Here is an 18,410-nt window from a genome sequence, read left to right as displayed (position 1 = left end):
CACTACTGGGCCTGCGTCATCTGAAGCTGTTTGCACGTCAGCCATGTTTCTGCAGCTTCCCAGATGCCATCCCGCCCCCTCCCCTCCTGCATGCTGGGCCGCTCCATGGCACACCTGTCAGAGGCAGGTGTGGGACGGGATCCCTTGTCTGGCTCCTTGAGGGGAATTCTGCAGAGGAGAGTCCCCCTTCTGCCCCTTCTGCCCAGTGACCCTTCATGGGGTTTTCTGAACAGAGATGCTGGCATGGTCTGCCATGCCTCTTGCTCATTTTACAGATGAGGACATTGAGGCAGGGCAGAGTGACTGGCATCCCCTTGCTACTCCCTAATGCACCATAACTGCATTTAGTAAAAAATAAAGAAAAGTCTTTTCACCTCTTCTCCTCCGAACCCCATTTCATTCTTTGATGCTCCTTGACTTTGATTCCTTGTTGGGATAATTGCATTCTCATAACATGTATGAATTTGAGAGAATTCTCTTTCCTCATTTTTCTTTTTTCTTCACCTTTCTGGATGTAAGACTCTGTCCTTGCACTTATTTTTTGGTAAACCATTTTTCTGGCATGTATTACTGTGCTACAGGGAGGATACTTTAATATTTGGGATGTTGCTGCCTTTTTGCTGGTTCTAGGACAAGTGAAAAAACATCAACTCCAATATTAGAATCAGTTAGGTGAGTCAGTGGAATTGATAGTGTTCCAAAGTCAAGCAAGATTCGCCAGTAAAAGCAAGTCTTAGAATCGTAAAATTCTGCAATTTGCTGCTGATCAGGAAGATCCGAAGAAGTGACCCATCAAGGCGCAGCATGGATCGGGATACGTGTGAAAAAAGAAAGTTCCTCTCCCCTCGGTGCCATCTGACAGGGAGAGGAGGCTCTGGCCCGTGCCCTGGGTGAAGCTTAGAGAAGCTCCAGCTGGCCAGGCTAGAATCAGGGGAGCGGCCCTGGGACCTTCGTGACCAGTTAGTCCAGCTGCCTCTGGGCCTTCGGGGGCTTGGTGGAGGGAGGAGCCCTGCTGGCCCTCTGGCACGCGGGTCAGGGCCCTTTCCCTAGCACCTCCCTCTTGGACTTCTAAATAGTCCAAAGTGCCATCCATTATTTAGTAGCACTTTTAAGCAACCGTTTTAGCATTGATACCTGGCTACCTAAATTTTTAATTAGAGAGAACACTCCTCAGCTCTGGCGTGAGCCTCTCTTTGTTTTTTAACCTAATGCATCATTATTTTTAGCCTCTCTGAGACTATACAAACTTTGAGGCCTTTAATTGTTTAAAAGCATGCATTAATATGAACCTACCATATGAATATGAATACTTTTATTGATTAAAATCTCAAAATTTAGAAAAGAGACCCAATCCAAAGACCTCATTTTGCAAATGAACATGTCACTGATCCAGTTCCATCCCCTCTAAACATGAGGAATGAATGAGATTTGGCTTCTTTCATTTTGAAAAAAGCAAGATTTGCCTTTGCAGTCATCATAGCCATCAGGAATATGCCATTGCATTCATGTCACAGCAGCAGCAGCTCCATCAACAATGCACAGCTTTTCCTATCTTCCCATTATCTCTCCAAAGTTGACTCTTCCCAATGATACTTGTCCTATTGTTAAAGTTATCTGCTCTGCTTCTCTTCTGATTTTTTTTTTAATGGTGCAGTCTTTAATATTAAGATTCCATATTCGTTTAGAACACACTGTGGAATTGGATATCAATTGTGGATCTCTGTCTAAAATCTGCCAAAGCTCTTTCCACATTTCCCAGCAGTTTGGGTCAAGTATTGGGTCAAATTATTTACATCTTCTGGTTTATTGGACACTGATGATCCTGTCTCTTTGAACATTTTCCCCTCCTTGTTGGAACTCCTAATTGGCAGCAGATGGTCTTTGTGGAACACAGGGTCCATTATTCTGAGGCAGCTGTACAAAGAGATTCATCTCCTTTAAAAGGAGGAAGGCGATTCCTGGATGCAGCATCTTAGACTACATGACAGACCAGAAGACATCACACTGGATGTGTTGACTACCCTTTCACCAAAAGTAATTACTCTCATGTGGAGCTGAGGAAATTGTCTTAGCACCTAGAGTGAAAATGGAAGAGCTTTTCCCTCCCCTCCAGCTAATAAAAAATTCATGAATCTGAGTTCTCTGGGTTTATTTTGTAGAAACTTTTGAAAGTCGTTGAGGAGTGGGTTATCCTTAAGGATTCCAGACTTCACTTTTTTATTTCAGATTACGTGACTAAACAGAAAAGGCCACAAATCCCTTCAGGGGCTGAGAAGTTAGCTGCTGCTGCCTGCCCATTGGACAGTACCCACCCTTCCCATAGCAAATATCTGCCATTGGATTGCTGATCCCTATACTGGAAACCTGTAGCATTTAGAGAGCTGCTGGAGTCGGAATCCCTGCTGGACCTCCCACGTTTGTCTGTTTCCACAGGTGGTCATTTCTGTCAGCCTTGGAGCTCCTCGAGGGCAGGGATGATCCCGGCTTTGTCTTATATTATAGTCAGAAAGGACACGAGGGAACGCTCTTGACTACCCCAAGCATTCAGCTGGGCCCAGTTTTACCACCCAGAATGGAAGAATGACCTCAGCTGGTTGTGAATTGCTTGGAGTAGAAGATTCAAATCCCCAACACCCTCCTTCTCCCCCCACCCCAGGAAACTATGGTTGGAGGTTAGAAGTCCATAATTGAGTGATAGGGAGAATAAGAAATTAAGGGAGTGGGGGTTGGAATGGAAGTTACCAAAGATTTTAGGAAGAAGGCTTTGAATATAAGTCAACAGGAACAGCAGAAGGAAATAGGACTTCTTGATCTCCTAAACAAGTTTAGCCATTATACGTAGTTGTTATCCTTTGTTTCAAAGAGAACCCGAATGACAATCCCTATTGTTGAGGTGCAGACTCATCAGTTTAGCAGGCACAGAGAATCCACGTGGACATTGGCGTGGAGAGGTCTGAATTTGTGCATCTTGTATTTCTTCTGCTTTGCTCATAGTACAGCACCTTCTTGGATGAGGATGTGCCGTGCTGGACGGTTCTATCTCTGCCAGTCTCCTATGTCTCTCAAGGAAAGAGTATCCTGATACCACTTCTTCTGTCCCCCATGTGAGCGCTTGCCTGGTGTGAGTTCTCCATCAAAATGTTCTTTTAGATAAACTCACTTTTGGTATTTAAACATAACCACTCCATTGGCTTGAGCTTCTTACAGAAAAGTTTGAATGTTTGACAGTTCAGCTTGAAAAAGGACATAGGAATAAGTACTTTTAAAGAAGAAAAAGAAATGATCCAACACTTGATGAAACAGGGGATCCTGTATAATTTGAGAATATGAACCATAACATGTTTTGAGTGGTTGTGAAAAGAAATGAGGACTTCTGGAAGCCAAGATTGTGGAAGAAGTAGAAAGTCATCTCCAAACTTTCCATAAAGTCTGGAGCCATAAAATCCCCCCCCCCCCCCAATTGAAGTCTGGAAAAACAGAACCAGCAAGCAAACTGGCAGGAGAGGTCTATCTCATTCAGGTAAAAGGGAGTGCCGTTCAGGACAGGAGGTATCCCGGCAAGCCAGCTGCAAGCCTCTGCCATTCACCAACACTTGGAAGACCCCCACCCATCCTGTCCCTCCTCCCCCCATGCCTCAGCATACCCAGGCTACAGACAGACAACAATGTATGGGCAAAGCTCAAAGAAAAATGGGAATTGATCTCAAGCCCCAAAAGAACTCAGGGAAGAGACCAAAAAGGAGTTTTAAAATCTGATGTGAAAGAAAAGAAAAATTGGGAAATGAAATGAGAATGATGCAAAAGAATTATATAAAAAGAGTCAACTGCTTGGAAAAAGTAAAGATCTTCTTAAAACATAGAATTGGCCAAATGGAAAAGGAACTAAAAAAGTCCACTGAGGAAAATAAATCTTTACAAATGACACCTGGGCAAGTGGAAGCTAATGACTATGAGACATCAAGAATCAAACGAAATCAAAAGAAGAAAATGTAAACTACGTTACTGTAAAAATAAGTGACATGGAAACTAGATTCGGGAGAGACAAAGTAAAAATCATCGCTATCACTGGAGAATGGCTGAATAAATTGTGGAATATGAATGTTATGGAATTTTATTGTTCTATAAGAAATGACCAACAAGAAGAAGATTTCAGAGAGGCCCGGAGAGACTTATATGAATTGATACAGAGGGAGAAGAACTAGGAGATCATTATACACGGCAACAAGAAAACTATACGATGGTCAATTCTGATGGACGTGGCTCTCTTCAATGATGAGATGATTCAGAGCAGTTCCAATTGTTCAGTGATGAAGAGAGCCATCTACACCGTGTGAACTGAGTGTGGATCACAACATAGCATTTTCACTCTTTTCATTGTTGCTTGCATTTTATTCTGCTGCTTCTTTTTTATTTTCTTTTTTTTTTTTTACTGGTTTGATTTTGATTTTTCTTGTGCAGCACAATAATTGTATAAATATTTATTATATATTGTATTTAAGATATATTTGTACCATGCTTAACATATATTGGACTACTTGCCATCTAGGAGAGGGCATGGGGGAAGGGAGGCAAAATTGGAACACAAGGTTTTACAAGGGCTGATGTTAAATAATTGTCCATGCATGTGTTTTGAACAGTAAAAAGCTTTAATAAAAGAAAAATTTAAAAAGAAATCATTGGGCTACCTGAAAGCCATAATCAAAAAATTAATCTGGACTTCATAATCCAAGAAATTCTTAAAGAAAACTACCCTGATTTCCTGCAATCAGAGCATAAAACAGACACTGAAAGAATCTACCTATCAACTACAGAAAAGATCCCAAAATGAAAACTCCAAGAAACATTATTATATCAATTCTTTATTTATCTTGGAAATTTCTTTATCAGTGAAACTTATTACAAAAATTTTCCTCTAGTTTTCTATCTAGAAATTAGAAAATGATCCTTTCTATCATTTTGCTTTGTGCAAAAACTTAATTTTTTAAGAATCAAAATTGTCCAGTTTATTTTCTATTAACATTTTTTATTTACTGTGTAAGATGTTGGTCTATACCTATTTTCTGCCAGAATACTATCTAGTTTTCCCAATATTTATCTTATTTCAGTTGCTGAGGCCTTTGATTTTATCAAACATTAATTCCTTAGTCTCCTTAGCTTTATATGTTGTCTACGAGATCTGCTCCACTAATCAATTCTTTCACATTTTAATCAGCACCAAATCTTTTAATGATTATTGCTGTGTAATTTAGCTTTGGTACAACTAAGCATGCCTTCTCTGTGCCCTCTAGGTATCTCTTCCCCCCCCCCCCCATTATTTCCCCTGATATTTTTAAACTTTTTCATCTCAATATGAATTATTTTTCAGTCTCTTTGATATAATTCTTTGGGTGGTTTAATTGGTATGGCATTGTACAAATAAATTGTTGGGGAGAGGTGTCATGATTTATTATAATGGTTTGACCTACCATTAATCAAATTGTGAACATCAAAGAGTATTTTATAGTTGTTCTCATATAAGTTCCTCTTTGTGCCAGTAGATTCCCAAGTTATTTTGTAAATCCGGTAGTTATTTTAAATATAATTTCTCTATTTTTCCTTGCTGAGTTTTGTGGGTAATGTAGAGACAAGCTGATGATTTAATGTGTATTTATTTTATATCCTGCAGCTTCGTGAAGGTTATTTTTTAACATAATTTTTTTTGTTTTTTCTTTCATTTTTCAAGTACACCATTATGTCATTTGACAAAAAATTAAAAAGCACTATTTCTTTTTCTATGCTATTCTTCTTGCCTTGTTGCTCTTGCAAACATTTTTTAGTATTACATAAAATGGTATTTGTGACAGGGATGTGTTCTTGTGAACTCTAATCTTAATGAAAATGCCATTACATCTAATGCTGACTCTAGGTTTTGTGTGTGTGTGTGTATTTTTTTTTAAGTTTCATTTATTCCTTTATTTTGTAGTCTTAACAAAAATAAATGTAATTTTCCAAAGCTTCTTCTAAAACAAATGATTTTTGTATTTCTTGTTAGCATATTGTTATGTTTGTATTTTCTTATATTAAATTAGGGTTGTATTCTTGTCATAAATCCAATCTAATGGTACTCATTATCTTTGTGATATGTTGCTGATATTTTATTCATAATTTTTTCTGATATTTAACATTTTTGCACAGATATTCGTTGTCCATTTTTATCTAAAAGTGTTGTTTTTTTCCCTCTGTTTTGACTGTCTGGCTTAAGTATTGTGTGGGACAGGTGCTAGACCCCCCCCTTTCTTAAATTGACTAATAGAGACATCTTCAAGTACAAAGAGAAAGCATTTATTTAATCCCTGCCAGGAGAGGCTCAGACGTCCCAACTCCTGCCATGTGTTCATGGAACCTGGCCAGCTTCCACTTTGTCCAGGACTTGAAAGCAAAAGACCCGAGCCTTCTCATTGGATAGACTAAAGGGACATCACCATCTCTGACCAATGGTTACCAGTGTTGGCTGCCTCCCACAGGTTACGTCACTTCCTGCAACTTCACTAACTTCCTATATCCCAGGGTTCAAAGTTCATCCCTTCAGAGATCATGTGACTCAACACTGAGAAATACTTCGTCCAATCAGTCCCATTCAGTATCAAGACTACCTTTGTGTCATAGAAGCAAATTAGAATCATTTCTTTTTGCTATTTTCCCCAACATTTTGTGTAATATTGAAACTTATTATTCCTTGATTGAGAGGATTTTTGCTTGTAAATCCATTTCATGTTTGTGAGTTCATTTATGTTCTTTTTTTTCCCTCTGAGATTAGGTTGTTTTTAATTTTCCTTTTTACTGCATTTAATCTTTCATTTGGTGACGAATGGCCGGACAAATGCAGTTATGGGAGAGCGGTGCATATTATTACACATGTTAAAAAGTGACAAAAGGCACAGTTCACAGAAACCTGGTCCTGTTGACTGAGGAACAGTTGAGTGAACAGAAGCAGAGAAAATGTTTATAACAGTAAATGAGAACAGAGCAGTGTGACTTTGTGGAGGAACTTAAGACTCTAGGTACCCAGTATACAGTCAGCCATCGTTCCACAATATCTATGATGAAGCGTGCCACCTTTATTATTTTCTATTTAAAATTTTAAGCATTGATTTTAATTAAATCGGTCTGATTTAATATCAGATTTAAATGCTGACATCTATCTTAATATTTCATTTTCCCCATTCAGGTAAAAATAACATTAACATTATTTTTTCAGATTTTGAGTTCCAAATGCTTTCTCCCTCCCCTTCTCCACCCCCACAGATTACTGTTTAAAGAGAGATCCGCAAATATTTGTTAAGTCTGCTGAAAAGTAGAGCTTATGTTTGAGGGGGAGAAACGAGTTCATTTAGGATCTGTTCAGCTTGATCAAAAGCATAGGAATAGGAAGAAATAGAAAGTGAAAGCCCTGTGTGGGGAGGGAGTCAGAGTATTCCTGGGAAAAGAGAAGTCTGGTAAAGAAACAGAAGGATTGGGGAGGGATGCATCCTACAGTTGGAACCTTGCCAGGGACAGTGTTCCCTGAAGTCAGAAATAGAAGCTTCTGTCGGGAGGCAGGTTTCAAATGTTAAATGGAAGAGTTTACGTTTTAATCTGGGGGCATGAAGCCCCCTTGAGTTTTTCCGGGGAGAAGTCTCCCGCTCCAATCTGTACTTGGAGAAAACGGTGGGCAGCTGAAGCAGGGGATGGGGATGGACTGCGATGGGGAGAGGCTGAGCCAAGAGCCGGTGGGTGTCTTCGTTCTGCACTAGACCAGCCATTAAAACACAAATGTGTTTGCACTTGCTAATCAAGCTTCTTCAAGGACTTAGGGACAAAGCCTTGTAAAACAGAGTCTTGGAGGAGCTGCTGTATTCTGCTGAGGAGACCCTTAGTCTCCTTTAGTTATTGGGGGAAAGACCAGTCATTGTTGTAACAGACCATTAGCTGGGGTCAAGTTCTGTGTGTGAGAAAGATCCGGGAAGAGAACCTCTCCGGGGAGGCTCGCAGCAGGACCCCTGCTGCGTCCGCACCCTCAGAGTGATCTGTGAGGGAACCAGAGGCTCAGGCAGAAGGAAAGGGATCCTCCTACAGGGAGGCGGGAGGACTCTGGCCTGACCCTGAGAGCGTCTTTCCTGGGGGCCCCTCCCCTTGCTGAGCACTTTACAGTTGTTCCTCATTCGATCCTCATAGTGGGATGGAGGCAATGACAGTCCCTGTTTGACGGGTGAGGAAACTGAGGCAGACAGCTTACCTTGCCCAAGGCCAAACAGCCACAGAGTATTTAAGGTTGTTTTACTCTGGTCTTCCCAAGTCTAGGCCCCCTGAACTCCCTGATTGCCCTGACTTCAGGAAATTTCTTTCAGGGCCTTCCCAGCACCCTCCTTGTGCTTGCTTCTCTCTGTGTCCTTTTTGCCTCCCCAGAGGAAGTCCAGGACTTTCTTTGTCACCGCTGGACCTCGTGCGCTTCTTGGCATATTGCAGGCCCTGAATAGAGTCACTTCTCCAAGCTTGTCCTCCCCCATCTATGCATGGAGGTAGTGGCAGCAGCTGCCTTAGGAGCTTGTCCTGGAAGCCATGAGAGAGCAGGAGGGCGGGCACTGCCCGGCTGCTCTCCAGGGGCAGTGCCATGTCACCCTTGCAGTCCCCCTCCACCCGATCCCAAGAGAGCCAGCCCTCAGGCCCAGAGTCTGCGGGTGCTGGCCCGCTGCTGTCAGCAGGAGGTCCCAGAGGCGCAGATCCCCTGGAAGGGGATCGTTCTGTTTTGCTCTGCCGGTGTTAGACCCCAGAGAAGGACCCTGTGAAGTCCCAGCCTGGTCCTCGGCGAGCAGGCCGCCCACATGTATCTGAACCATCAGCTGCAGTAAGGAATGGCGTTTCTGCTCACATGGCATCGTGGTTCCTGGCACATAGTAGGTGCCTCCACCATTTTGAAAAGGAATAAAGATGCATCTTTCATCTGCTCATTTCTCTTCGAGGGTGAGCCTATGGGAACAGAGCATTTTGGAATGAATTTCATCCCCAGTGGTTCAGAGGTGTGGAGGTTGTGCTGAGGCAAGAATCTTGTCTGGCATGTGCCCGAGAAGGGAGCGTGTGCCCCATCTCCGATGCCGACCTTGCTCAGAGGTGGCAAGCTGACCAAAAAACTGCTGATGGGAAGCTTGGTAGGCATTCCTTTGTCAGATAGAGTTTCAGGGACTCGTGAGGTCATAGATTTCTCTCTCCCCAGAGCCCTGGGCTGACCCTCGGGCACCTCTTAGAGATGAGCCCTGGCACAGGCCTACCTCCCGGGCCCTGTGGCGTTCTCAACACTCACTTTACATTTTCCATGCTTTGGCATAAACCAGACCTTTTTAATAAATGTCTCCTATTTAAAATGGTTAGCTTTTCATTTGTTTTCCGAATGTTACCCAAAAGTGTATTTTGAATACGAAGAGCTTCAATATGTGCCGATCCCTGTGGGCCACAAGAGAAGCCCTAATACTTCCACCTCTGTCACCCTAAAATAACACTTTATGGCCTCTTACCTCATTCCTTCTAAATATTATTATCTCCTGGCAGTCTTCCAGTAGGAAGCAGTATGGCCTCAAGTCCCTGAAAGCCACAAAACTCTTTTGGTTTTAGAGTGTCGGACTTTCAGACGGACCTCAGAACGTTCACGTGGCTTCAGGTGGTCCAGTGATGAGGCTTCCGTTTTTCCCTCTTGTTCTGTTTTCCGGGTCAGTTGTTTTTACTTTGAGGCTGCATTTCCTTCAGTTGTCTCACAGTCACTGCCTTCCATTGGATCCATTCAGATTTTCTGGGAGTTTGTGGCTTGGCTCAAGTCTTCCGCCCAGAGGTCAAGATACCCATTCTCCCTCCCGCTCTTTCTTCTCTAGCTTTCATTTCAGGTTCCTATCTTGTACCTCCCTAGGTCCTTCCATCCCTAATCCCACAGCTGCCAAATTGACATTCCTGATTTAAAAAAAAAAAAAAAATCTTCCCTGTTAATCTCAAGCAGAAGATAGAAAGTAACTTTTCTGGGATTTTAAACCCTAAAACCTCTCTCTCTGCAGTCTTGGTCCATATTGTCAGCCTTCTCTTCCTCCCCTAATTCTGCCCCATCTCTTGCTGTGGGCTCCATCTCTGCTGCCTCTAGGAATCGCTTCCCTTTTCTAGCAGCACAGCATGGTGCCCCCTCATGCAGGAAACATTGCTTGGATGTCCCAGGATGAGCTCTGCATCCCTTCCTTTGGTTGCATTCCAGTGCTGTTTGGTATTGGCGTGTGTGTGTGTGCACGTGTGCATGGGCAGTGTATCCGTGTAAATGTGGGGATTCTGGTGCGCACGTCATCTGTCCCTCCCTCCAAGGGGATGGAACAAACTCACTTCTTTGGGCTGGAATCCCTAAGACTTCCTTGGGGATGAAAACTGAGGAGAGTCCTTATAAATGTTGAATCACTTGAATTAAAAATCAGGTTTCTGAATTATCTTCACAGTTGTACCATAGGATAATTGCAATACATTTGACCATTTTAAAATTTTTTTGTCTGTTTGCAAGGCTTTTGTTCCTTTTCTACTATGCATTAAAAAAATCATATTCTTTTATTATGTGTTCTTATTGTTCAGTTGTTAAACCTGTTTATAAAAGAAACCTTGTCATTTCTGAGTGAACTTCTTCTCCCCACACTAGGTCAATGGAACAGATGCAGATTATGAATATGAAGAAATCACACTGGAACGGGTAAATATGCATGCTAATCGACCTCATTTGTTTTGTGCTTGAATCTGTTGGGTTTTTATAAGAATTAGTTTTCAACAATAACTGTTTGCTTTGTTATCTGTTCTAATCATCATAGATTGAAAAAAAAATCCTTTGAAAAGGTCTGAATAGTGGTATCTTTAAAAGCACATACACACAAGCACAGATCTATTCTGTTTATGTCATCTAGTTTCTTTATTAGGTAATAAACAATAATAAATGAAACCAGAAATTGTGCAGGGACAAGGAGTGAGTATTTTACCTTTCGGTGCAGCACTTGAAAAGCACCAGGAAAAATGGAGACTAGGATGATGACTTACTTATTCCTCATTTTCATGAACTCCACAGAAGCCGTGGAAGGTGTCCCGGGACTTCATTCTGGTAGATAAGGAAATTAGGTTATTTAAAGAATTCTACTAAAATTTCAACTAACATGGAAGGTCACATCATCATATAACATTGTGTTTGAATTGTTCCAGACCTCTAAAAGTCAAAGGTAGTGAAGTGTCGTGTGTGTGTGTAATAGTCTCTAAGGTCCCTCTAACTGTATTTTTTTGTGGAAGTCTACAGTGTTCTCCATGAGGAGAGATTAATTGAAAGATCTAGTTAGACTGTTTTGTGCCATCATTTGGACCAACAAAGAATTTTTAAGAGAAGGTAATTTTAAAAATCAAAGAAAAATTTTAAAATGATAGAAAACAATTTAGTGGAAATAGAGCCAAGATGGTGGAATAACAGGAACCAGTTACAGTTATGTTCTCCTCCATAATTGTCCTCTAAATAGAATTAGAAAATGCTGCACCCTGGTAGGGAAATCAGAGGAGAGAAATAAGTCATGTGTCTGGCCCAGCCCATTGTAGAAGACGTAGGGCAGTGGAGGCTGTACTTAGCACGCCACATGCAATCACAGGAGTGCCTAGGAAAGGTTTTGCACCAGGAGAAGAAGAGATCTCGTTTCCATCCTGGGACATTGTGATGGGGACAGGTGCCAACTCATCTCCTAGTTACCCAGTTGTGGGTCATGAATCCAGGGTAGAGCAAAAAGGGATCCTGCATTGGAGATGGTGTTGCCAGGGCCTTTGGAAAACAGGAAAGCCTTGGACTGAGAAAGGAGAAAGTTTGGAAGTCGGCAGCACAGCAGAGGGTTTCGTTCCCATCCTACAGCCCAGCCTGCAGAGGATTAACTAGAGCCAGAATCCCGCAATAAAGAAAACTCTCATTCTACTCCTCTTAACCAACAAAGCTTCCCAGCGGTCTGAGGGGTGAACAGCAGCAGCTCAGACTCTGAGCTGAAACTTTCAGAGTTTACACCCCCCACCCTGGGGGACACTGAAGGCTCACATACCTCCTTGTGTCTGCAGCACCCAATATCCCAAGAAAACAGCAACAAGACCAGCCCAGAAGGGATCATCAAACCTAAAATCAGGCTGGAAGTATCAGCAGATAGTCAAAAAGTCCCGACATAGAGAGCCATCTTAGTGGCAGAGACTAAATACACAAGTTCAGAAGAGCAGTGAGAGCTGGGGAAATGAGAAGTGGGGTGGGGGCACTTCAGCTCAACAGGTACAAGACCTTGGCCTTGCAACAAGCTCCCTGAAAATGTGAATGACCCAAAGCAGGCAGTGACTCTGTGAAGAAATAGTAAAAAGGAGAAAAATAGAATAGGCAGGTTTCTCATAGCAAAAACTGGCCTGGAAAACATGGAAGACACAATCATTGGGCCATGTGAAGCCATGACCAAAACAGGAGTCTAGGACATCCTAGTTCAAGGAAGGAAAGCTGCCCAGATCTTTGAGGACCAGAGGAGACAAAGGCCCCCAAAATGAAAACTCCCAGGAGCATCACAGCTCCCAGGTACCACGAGCAGCCCGGCAGAAAGAAGCCACGCAAGACCGTCCATGGCTGAGCAATGACCTTGGAACCAGGAAGGACTTGGCCAGCAAAAGCAAGTCGGAGCCAGCATGGGACCTTGGAAACAGAGCCCTTCCAAGCGCTCCTGATAAAAAGACCAGCGCCTTGGAGACACTTTGGAGTTTAAACACAGGTGGGAAGAGAACCACCAGGAGGGTCCAAGGAGGTGAACGAGCCCAGACTGATTAGGTTCACATGTGTCTCTGGATCCCTGGTGACTTCAGGGATCCCGGGAGTCCAGTTGCCCATGGGCTCTCCCTCCTTCCTTCTACACACTCACTCGCATTCACAATTGGGTCCAAAATACGTATTCAGTCAGCAGGGAAAGTAGAGAAGAGCAGAGGAGGAATTAAAGGGTAGATTAAGGGGGGGGAGGGTCAGTTCTAACAAAACAGACTTTAACCATGCACAAAACTGGGGCTAGTTCGGAGCCGGCAGATGGCACGGTAGATGGAGGGCCTGAGACATTTGGCCTCAGACATTTACTAGCTGTGTGATCCTGATCAAGTCACTTAACCCTCATTGCCTTTTGTTGTTGTTGTTGTTGTTGGTAGGTTGGTTAGTTGGTTTGTTTTGTTGTTGTTGAGGCAGTTGGGGTTGAATAACTTGCTCAAGTTCACACAGCCAGGAAGTGTTAAGTGTCTGAGGCCAGAGTTGAACTCAGGTCCTCCTGACTTCAGGCCTGGTGCTCTCTCCACTGCGCCCCCTAGCTGCCCAGTGGGTGAGTGAGAATGCTCTGTTGTGATCCACACTCAGTTCCCACACTCCTCCCTCTGGGTGTAGATGGCTCTCTTCATCACAAGATCATTGGACCGCTTTGTCTTTTTAAAAAAAATAGCTCTTTGGGGTGGTAAAGGTGGATGTGAAGTTTCTCTTAGCTGACTTGATTTCTCTCCCTTTTCTTTTCCCTAGGGCAATTCGGGGCTTGGCTTTAGCATCGCAGGGGGCACCGATAACCCCCACATTGGCGACGACTCGAGTATTTTCATTACAAAAATCATTGCAGGAGGAGCAGCAGCACAGGATGGACGACTGCGGTATGTTGATTTTCTTGGGATGAGGAAGCTAGCTGCTTGTATTAATGTAAGAGATGGAGGGAGTCCAATTTTATGTTTTTCTTTATCCTAAAGCACATGTGGTGTGGTGTATTTGAGAAAAAATGTGTGTTTTGCAAAGGGTTGTGGACATTTTCTCTGACTGGCTTGTAATTGGTTTTATTTATAGTGTAATTAGATTTTTGCTGTCCAAATCCTCCAAAGTCCAGGGCCCTCATTGTTATCCATAGCTCTTTGGTCACAAGGTTCTTACCTTCTCTTTGTCTTTCCTGTGATCTTACTTTTTATCTCCACAGTGAATGGATAGGTTTTGTTTTGGCTATTTGAGGATAGTTTGTGACTAAGACTTCAAGACCAGTGACGTTCCTTGGACTAGAAGCCCCAGTGGGAGGTCCCTCTGCCCCAGCCATGACCCCGAGGGGACAGGCTAAGCAAGCCCACTGTCTGCCTCTCTTCAGCTTGTGCCCCTCATCCTGGCTTCTTTCAGAGAGTCTGACACCCCTTGAATACTTGAGTGGTTTTGGGGTCTGCCTGCACCTTGCCATAGAGTATGTGGGCTGGGGGGACAGGGTGTTGGCCCCTGTGGGTGGGCACAGTGCTCCAGGGGCCACCGTCTCCCTAGTCCTGGCCTCAGGTGCTCGTATGGGTTCTTGGCCTAGCTTCAGGGCCAGCACACCTTTGTCACTTGGGATTCGGGCAGGTTGTGCTCAAGGTCCCATTGTTCATAAGTGTCTTCAGTCCTCCCTTGCTGCCTTCTTAAGCTCCATGTGGAAAAGTTTAGCTTTGTCTCAGCTAATGTCCCCCTTCTGTGGCTTGCCCCCAATGGCAGGCGTGTGTCCATAGCTGTTGAGATCTTAGCCTGATGCCGCGAACACTAAGGGAACTTGTCAGCCAGGAGGCTTGTGAAGCGCTGGCTGTCCTCCGAACGCTGGGGCTCCCAGGAAGGAGGGAAGGAAACAGCATTCACTAAGCACTACATGGGTACCAGTCGCCCTGGGCATGTGAACGGGCCCTGGAGGAGCTGAAGCGCAAGGTGGGCCTTGGTGTGGAAGGCAGTGAGGGCCCCCATGCTGACTCCTGAGCAGCCTTGTAACCGCTCCTGCACAAGCACCTAGACGTGTCCCCCCGGTCAGGCACGGTGCCTCGCACCCCTTCGTCAGGAACTCTGTGGTTCAGCTGTTTCTTGACTCACAAAGGGCCGGGTGGGAGATAGTTCAACAAGCTGCCATCATCCTTCCTCGCTTCCTCTTTGTAAAGAGCTTTAATGTCTGGAAGGTCAAGAGTAGGGCCAGGGGAGAGGGAAGGCCAGCTGGCCCTGGGCCCATCTTCAGAGAAGCCTCCAGGGCGGAACAGGCAGGAGGAGAAGGGCAGCTGGCCCTCTATGGGTGTGGGTAGTGGGCCTGAGGAGCCAGCACCAGAGGGAGCCCAGGATGGGACCAGGGGGTCTGCTGTTAGGGTCATAGCCAACATCAGCCATTTGAAGGCTGGTACCGCACTTACATCGATGATCCAGTTTGGTCCTGCTCATCTTCCTAAGGAGGAAATAGACTCTCGGGCTGGCCAGAGTTACCTGCCTCCTGTGGCTGTGAACTCTGCTCTTTCAGACTCCACATTGGGCACCCTCAGCCAACTTGGAGCTAGGGACTTAATGCTGAACAAAGATGGGGGAGCACAAACAAAGAGATCCACAGTTCCTGAAGGGATCTTAGGGGGCTGGTAGGAAGGAGGTGGCCGCCGATGACTGCCAGAGCCAGACTGCTCCTCGGGACCCTCTTCTGCCGAAGCCCTCCTCCACAGCCGAAATCCAGCCGTCACCCGCCCCAGCCATTCTCTCACTGCCGAGCCCACTTGGCTGTATCCTTCTCACACCTATGTCTTGCCATTTTATTCACAAGTACAGCATGAGAAATTTCCTCCCCTGTTTTGCTAAACTAGGTAATGTCTAACACCCTTGTCAGATTGTCAGGAGACAGAAGCAGTGTTTTGAATCTCTCTGCAGAAGAATCCATATTGATCCACTTTGGTGAGCTTTGTATGTAGGAAAGCCACTTGGAGGCATCTGGATGCCCTGGGCCTGGCTGTGAGATAAAAAGAAAAGGCCCCTGGTGACCGGGATCTTGGTCACAGCACATGTTGGGGGAGCTGGACTCTAGAAATCAAACCCCTGCTCATTGATTCAGGATCAACTATGCAATGTGCTGGTGATTGGAACTCCAAGGACCCGGGAGAGCTTGGATGCCCTTGAGCCGACAGGAATGAGCAGGCGCAGCCAACCAAGCACTGTCCGTGACTCTGGCCCAGTGCCTCTGTCTAGTGGCCATGTTCTCCCCAAAAGGAAAAGCAGCGATTTTTGGCGTGGCCCATTCTTTGCTTATGGCTTCCTTTTTTAGCTCTCTTCCGAACATCCCTGGGAGACACAGTTGACAATTTTACCAGGAATTGCATTGAATTTCCCCAGCCCATAGTTTTTTGTCTTCCATTTTTTGAGGAAAACCTGTCCTCCTTTGACACCTGTCTCCTGGCTGCCGGGGCTTTTAGGACCATCTCATCCTGAGGGCCCCACTGCTCTCTCCGTTCTTGACTATCCATTCCCTATTATTCCTTCTGTTTGCTGATTTCCAGAAGAGTGATCGTGTGATCATTCTCTACAAACTTTGTGTCTTTTCCTCTTCCCTCCATGATACCTGATCGTCATCTCGTCTGTCCCAAGCCTCAGCTCTGGTCTTCCCTGATCCCCTTTTTCCTTCCGATTCCTTTGGTTGTCTTCTCACCGCGGCAGCACAGATGTTCTTCTCTATGCTTACCTGTCCTTGATTTCATCTCTAGGATGTAGCTTTTTAAGATCTAAGTTGGCCTGTGAGTTCCCCACGTAGCCATTGGGGTTGCTTTTGAGCATTCTCCTTTTATTCTTATCAAAGTGTTTGTATTTATATTTGTGCAATTTCATTCCTGACCATTTCACATCTGGGCCCTGTGGGTGCGAGCTATTACTTGCTTCTTGTAAACTAACGTAAACATGCTGTGAATTCATCGCTTTCATTTGTATTCATTTTTCTCATAAGGCGCTCTGTTTCTAGACAAAATAATTGATTTTCATGTGATCGTTATGATGACTAAAAATACCTCAGACATTTTCACTTGTCAAATGTCATACGTAGAACTTAAAACCCAAATCACCCTGAAGTAAAGCACAGATTAGAACATCAGGAAGAAATGGAAAAAGATGAATTTTAATACATATGAAATCGTTCAATTGGGCTTCAAAAAATCAGCCTCCTAAATATAAGATGGGTGGGTGGTAAGGAGAGAGAGCCCCGGATTGAAAACGAATTGGGGGTTTTAGTTCTACACAGTCTTAATTGAGTCAGCAGCATGATACGGCCATCAGATAAGGCAGTGAGCACTCTGACTGCTTTGTGAGAGGCAGATTGTCCAGGGTCTGGGAGCCAGCCCTGCTTATAAATCTCTCCCCGTGGGGAGTCTTCAGTCATTAGGAACAGCAGCAGAGGAGGGCATCCCTTTGGGGTCTGGCCTTGGAGATCCCGCAGGCCAAAGCTGAAGCCCTATGACCGGCGATATCGCATCCATTCCGTGGCCCCCCAGTGGCACAGCCCGGCATTGAGTTTCTGAAGACATCATGGTCTTTTTGTTCACCCCAACGTACTCAATGACTTGTTTTCCTCCTTCAGCTTATTTCCCTTTGTCTCGCCTTGGTGGTTGATGTACATGCAGGGCCTGGGACTGAGCTGCCTCAAGGGTGACAGTAACTGCTTTGTTTTTGGTCATTTGCCTCCACAGGATTATATGTCTCTGGGGCAGAGAGTGAAGACTCTAGTTCTTTATTTTTTTCCATACATTGCCAAGTGATTACCTCTAAAAAGTTAAATTTTTTGCAACATAAACTAATTGGATTGCTTTATTTTTCTAAAAAACTTGTTCTGGGCCCTTAGGCTTATTCTTAGACAGTGAAGAGATTCTTGCCCCAGGAGTTGCTGACAGGGTTGTTTTTGTGTCCAGTTGGCCTGTGGGGGCTGGACCAGGATCCACGATGGACACATGGAGTTTGGGGATGGGGAAACACGAATTTAGAAGTCTCTTCTGTCTCTCTGTAACCCTTTAGGGTCAATGACTGTATTTTGCGAGTAAATGAAGTTGACGTCCGGGATGTGACACACAGCAAAGCAGTGGAAGCCTTGAAGGAAGCGGGTTCCATCGTGCGTCTGTACGTCAAGCGACGGAAGCCAGTGACGGAGAAGACAGTGGAGATCAAGCTGGTGAAAGGCCCCAAAGGTAGGGCAGCAGGAAGACGGGGAGGGCTGTTCTGGATGGACGGGGGCATAAGAGGCACCTTTGGGTGCTGATCCTGGCCACCTGTTCCTAAGGTTGGATCCCTCTTTATCGTGGACACCTCTGCCACATATTCAGTGCCCCCTCGGGGTCTTCTTGGAGCAGCTTGTTTGTTTGACAATTGCCCAATAGCCAGTCTAGCCATGACTTAGCTGAAACCGGGCCAAAAAAAGAATAATAACTTCTGTCTTCACACCTTTTGTCTTAGAATGACACAATTGCTCCACATTTTAAGTGGCTGAAGTTGAAGAGAATTTGTAGTCTCAAGTTACTTACCTCCTTTTCCATGTCACAGTCCTCAGAATGGGCGGGGTACACAGTATGGCCCAGTGGACAGAACCCTGAGCCTGGAGTTA

General features: G+C 44.6%; 1 protein-coding gene across 11 annotated transcripts in view; it reads left to right on the top strand.

The window, feature by feature from the left end:
- The window catches only part of DLG1 (discs large MAGUK scaffold protein 1), a 149,013-nt gene that overhangs the window by 100,493 nt on the left and 30,110 nt on the right, over positions 1–18,410 (top strand). For all 11 annotated transcript variants that reach the window (XM_074297793.1, XM_074297792.1, XM_074297789.1 and 8 more), the window contains 3 exons: positions 10,673–10,723; positions 13,565–13,689; positions 17,828–17,997. In XM_074297793.1, the coding sequence (XP_074153894.1) occupies positions 10,673–10,723; positions 13,565–13,689; positions 17,828–17,997 (346 nt within the window). The remainder of the gene's footprint in view (positions 1–10,672; positions 10,724–13,564; positions 13,690–17,827; positions 17,998–18,410) is intronic.

Source organism: Sminthopsis crassicaudata, chromosome 3 (assembly GCF_048593235.1).
Source record: "Sminthopsis crassicaudata isolate SCR6 chromosome 3, ASM4859323v1, whole genome shotgun sequence".
NCBI lineage: Eukaryota > Metazoa > Chordata > Mammalia > Dasyuromorphia > Dasyuridae > Sminthopsis > Sminthopsis crassicaudata.
This window is presented reverse-complemented; position numbering and strand designations above follow the sequence as displayed.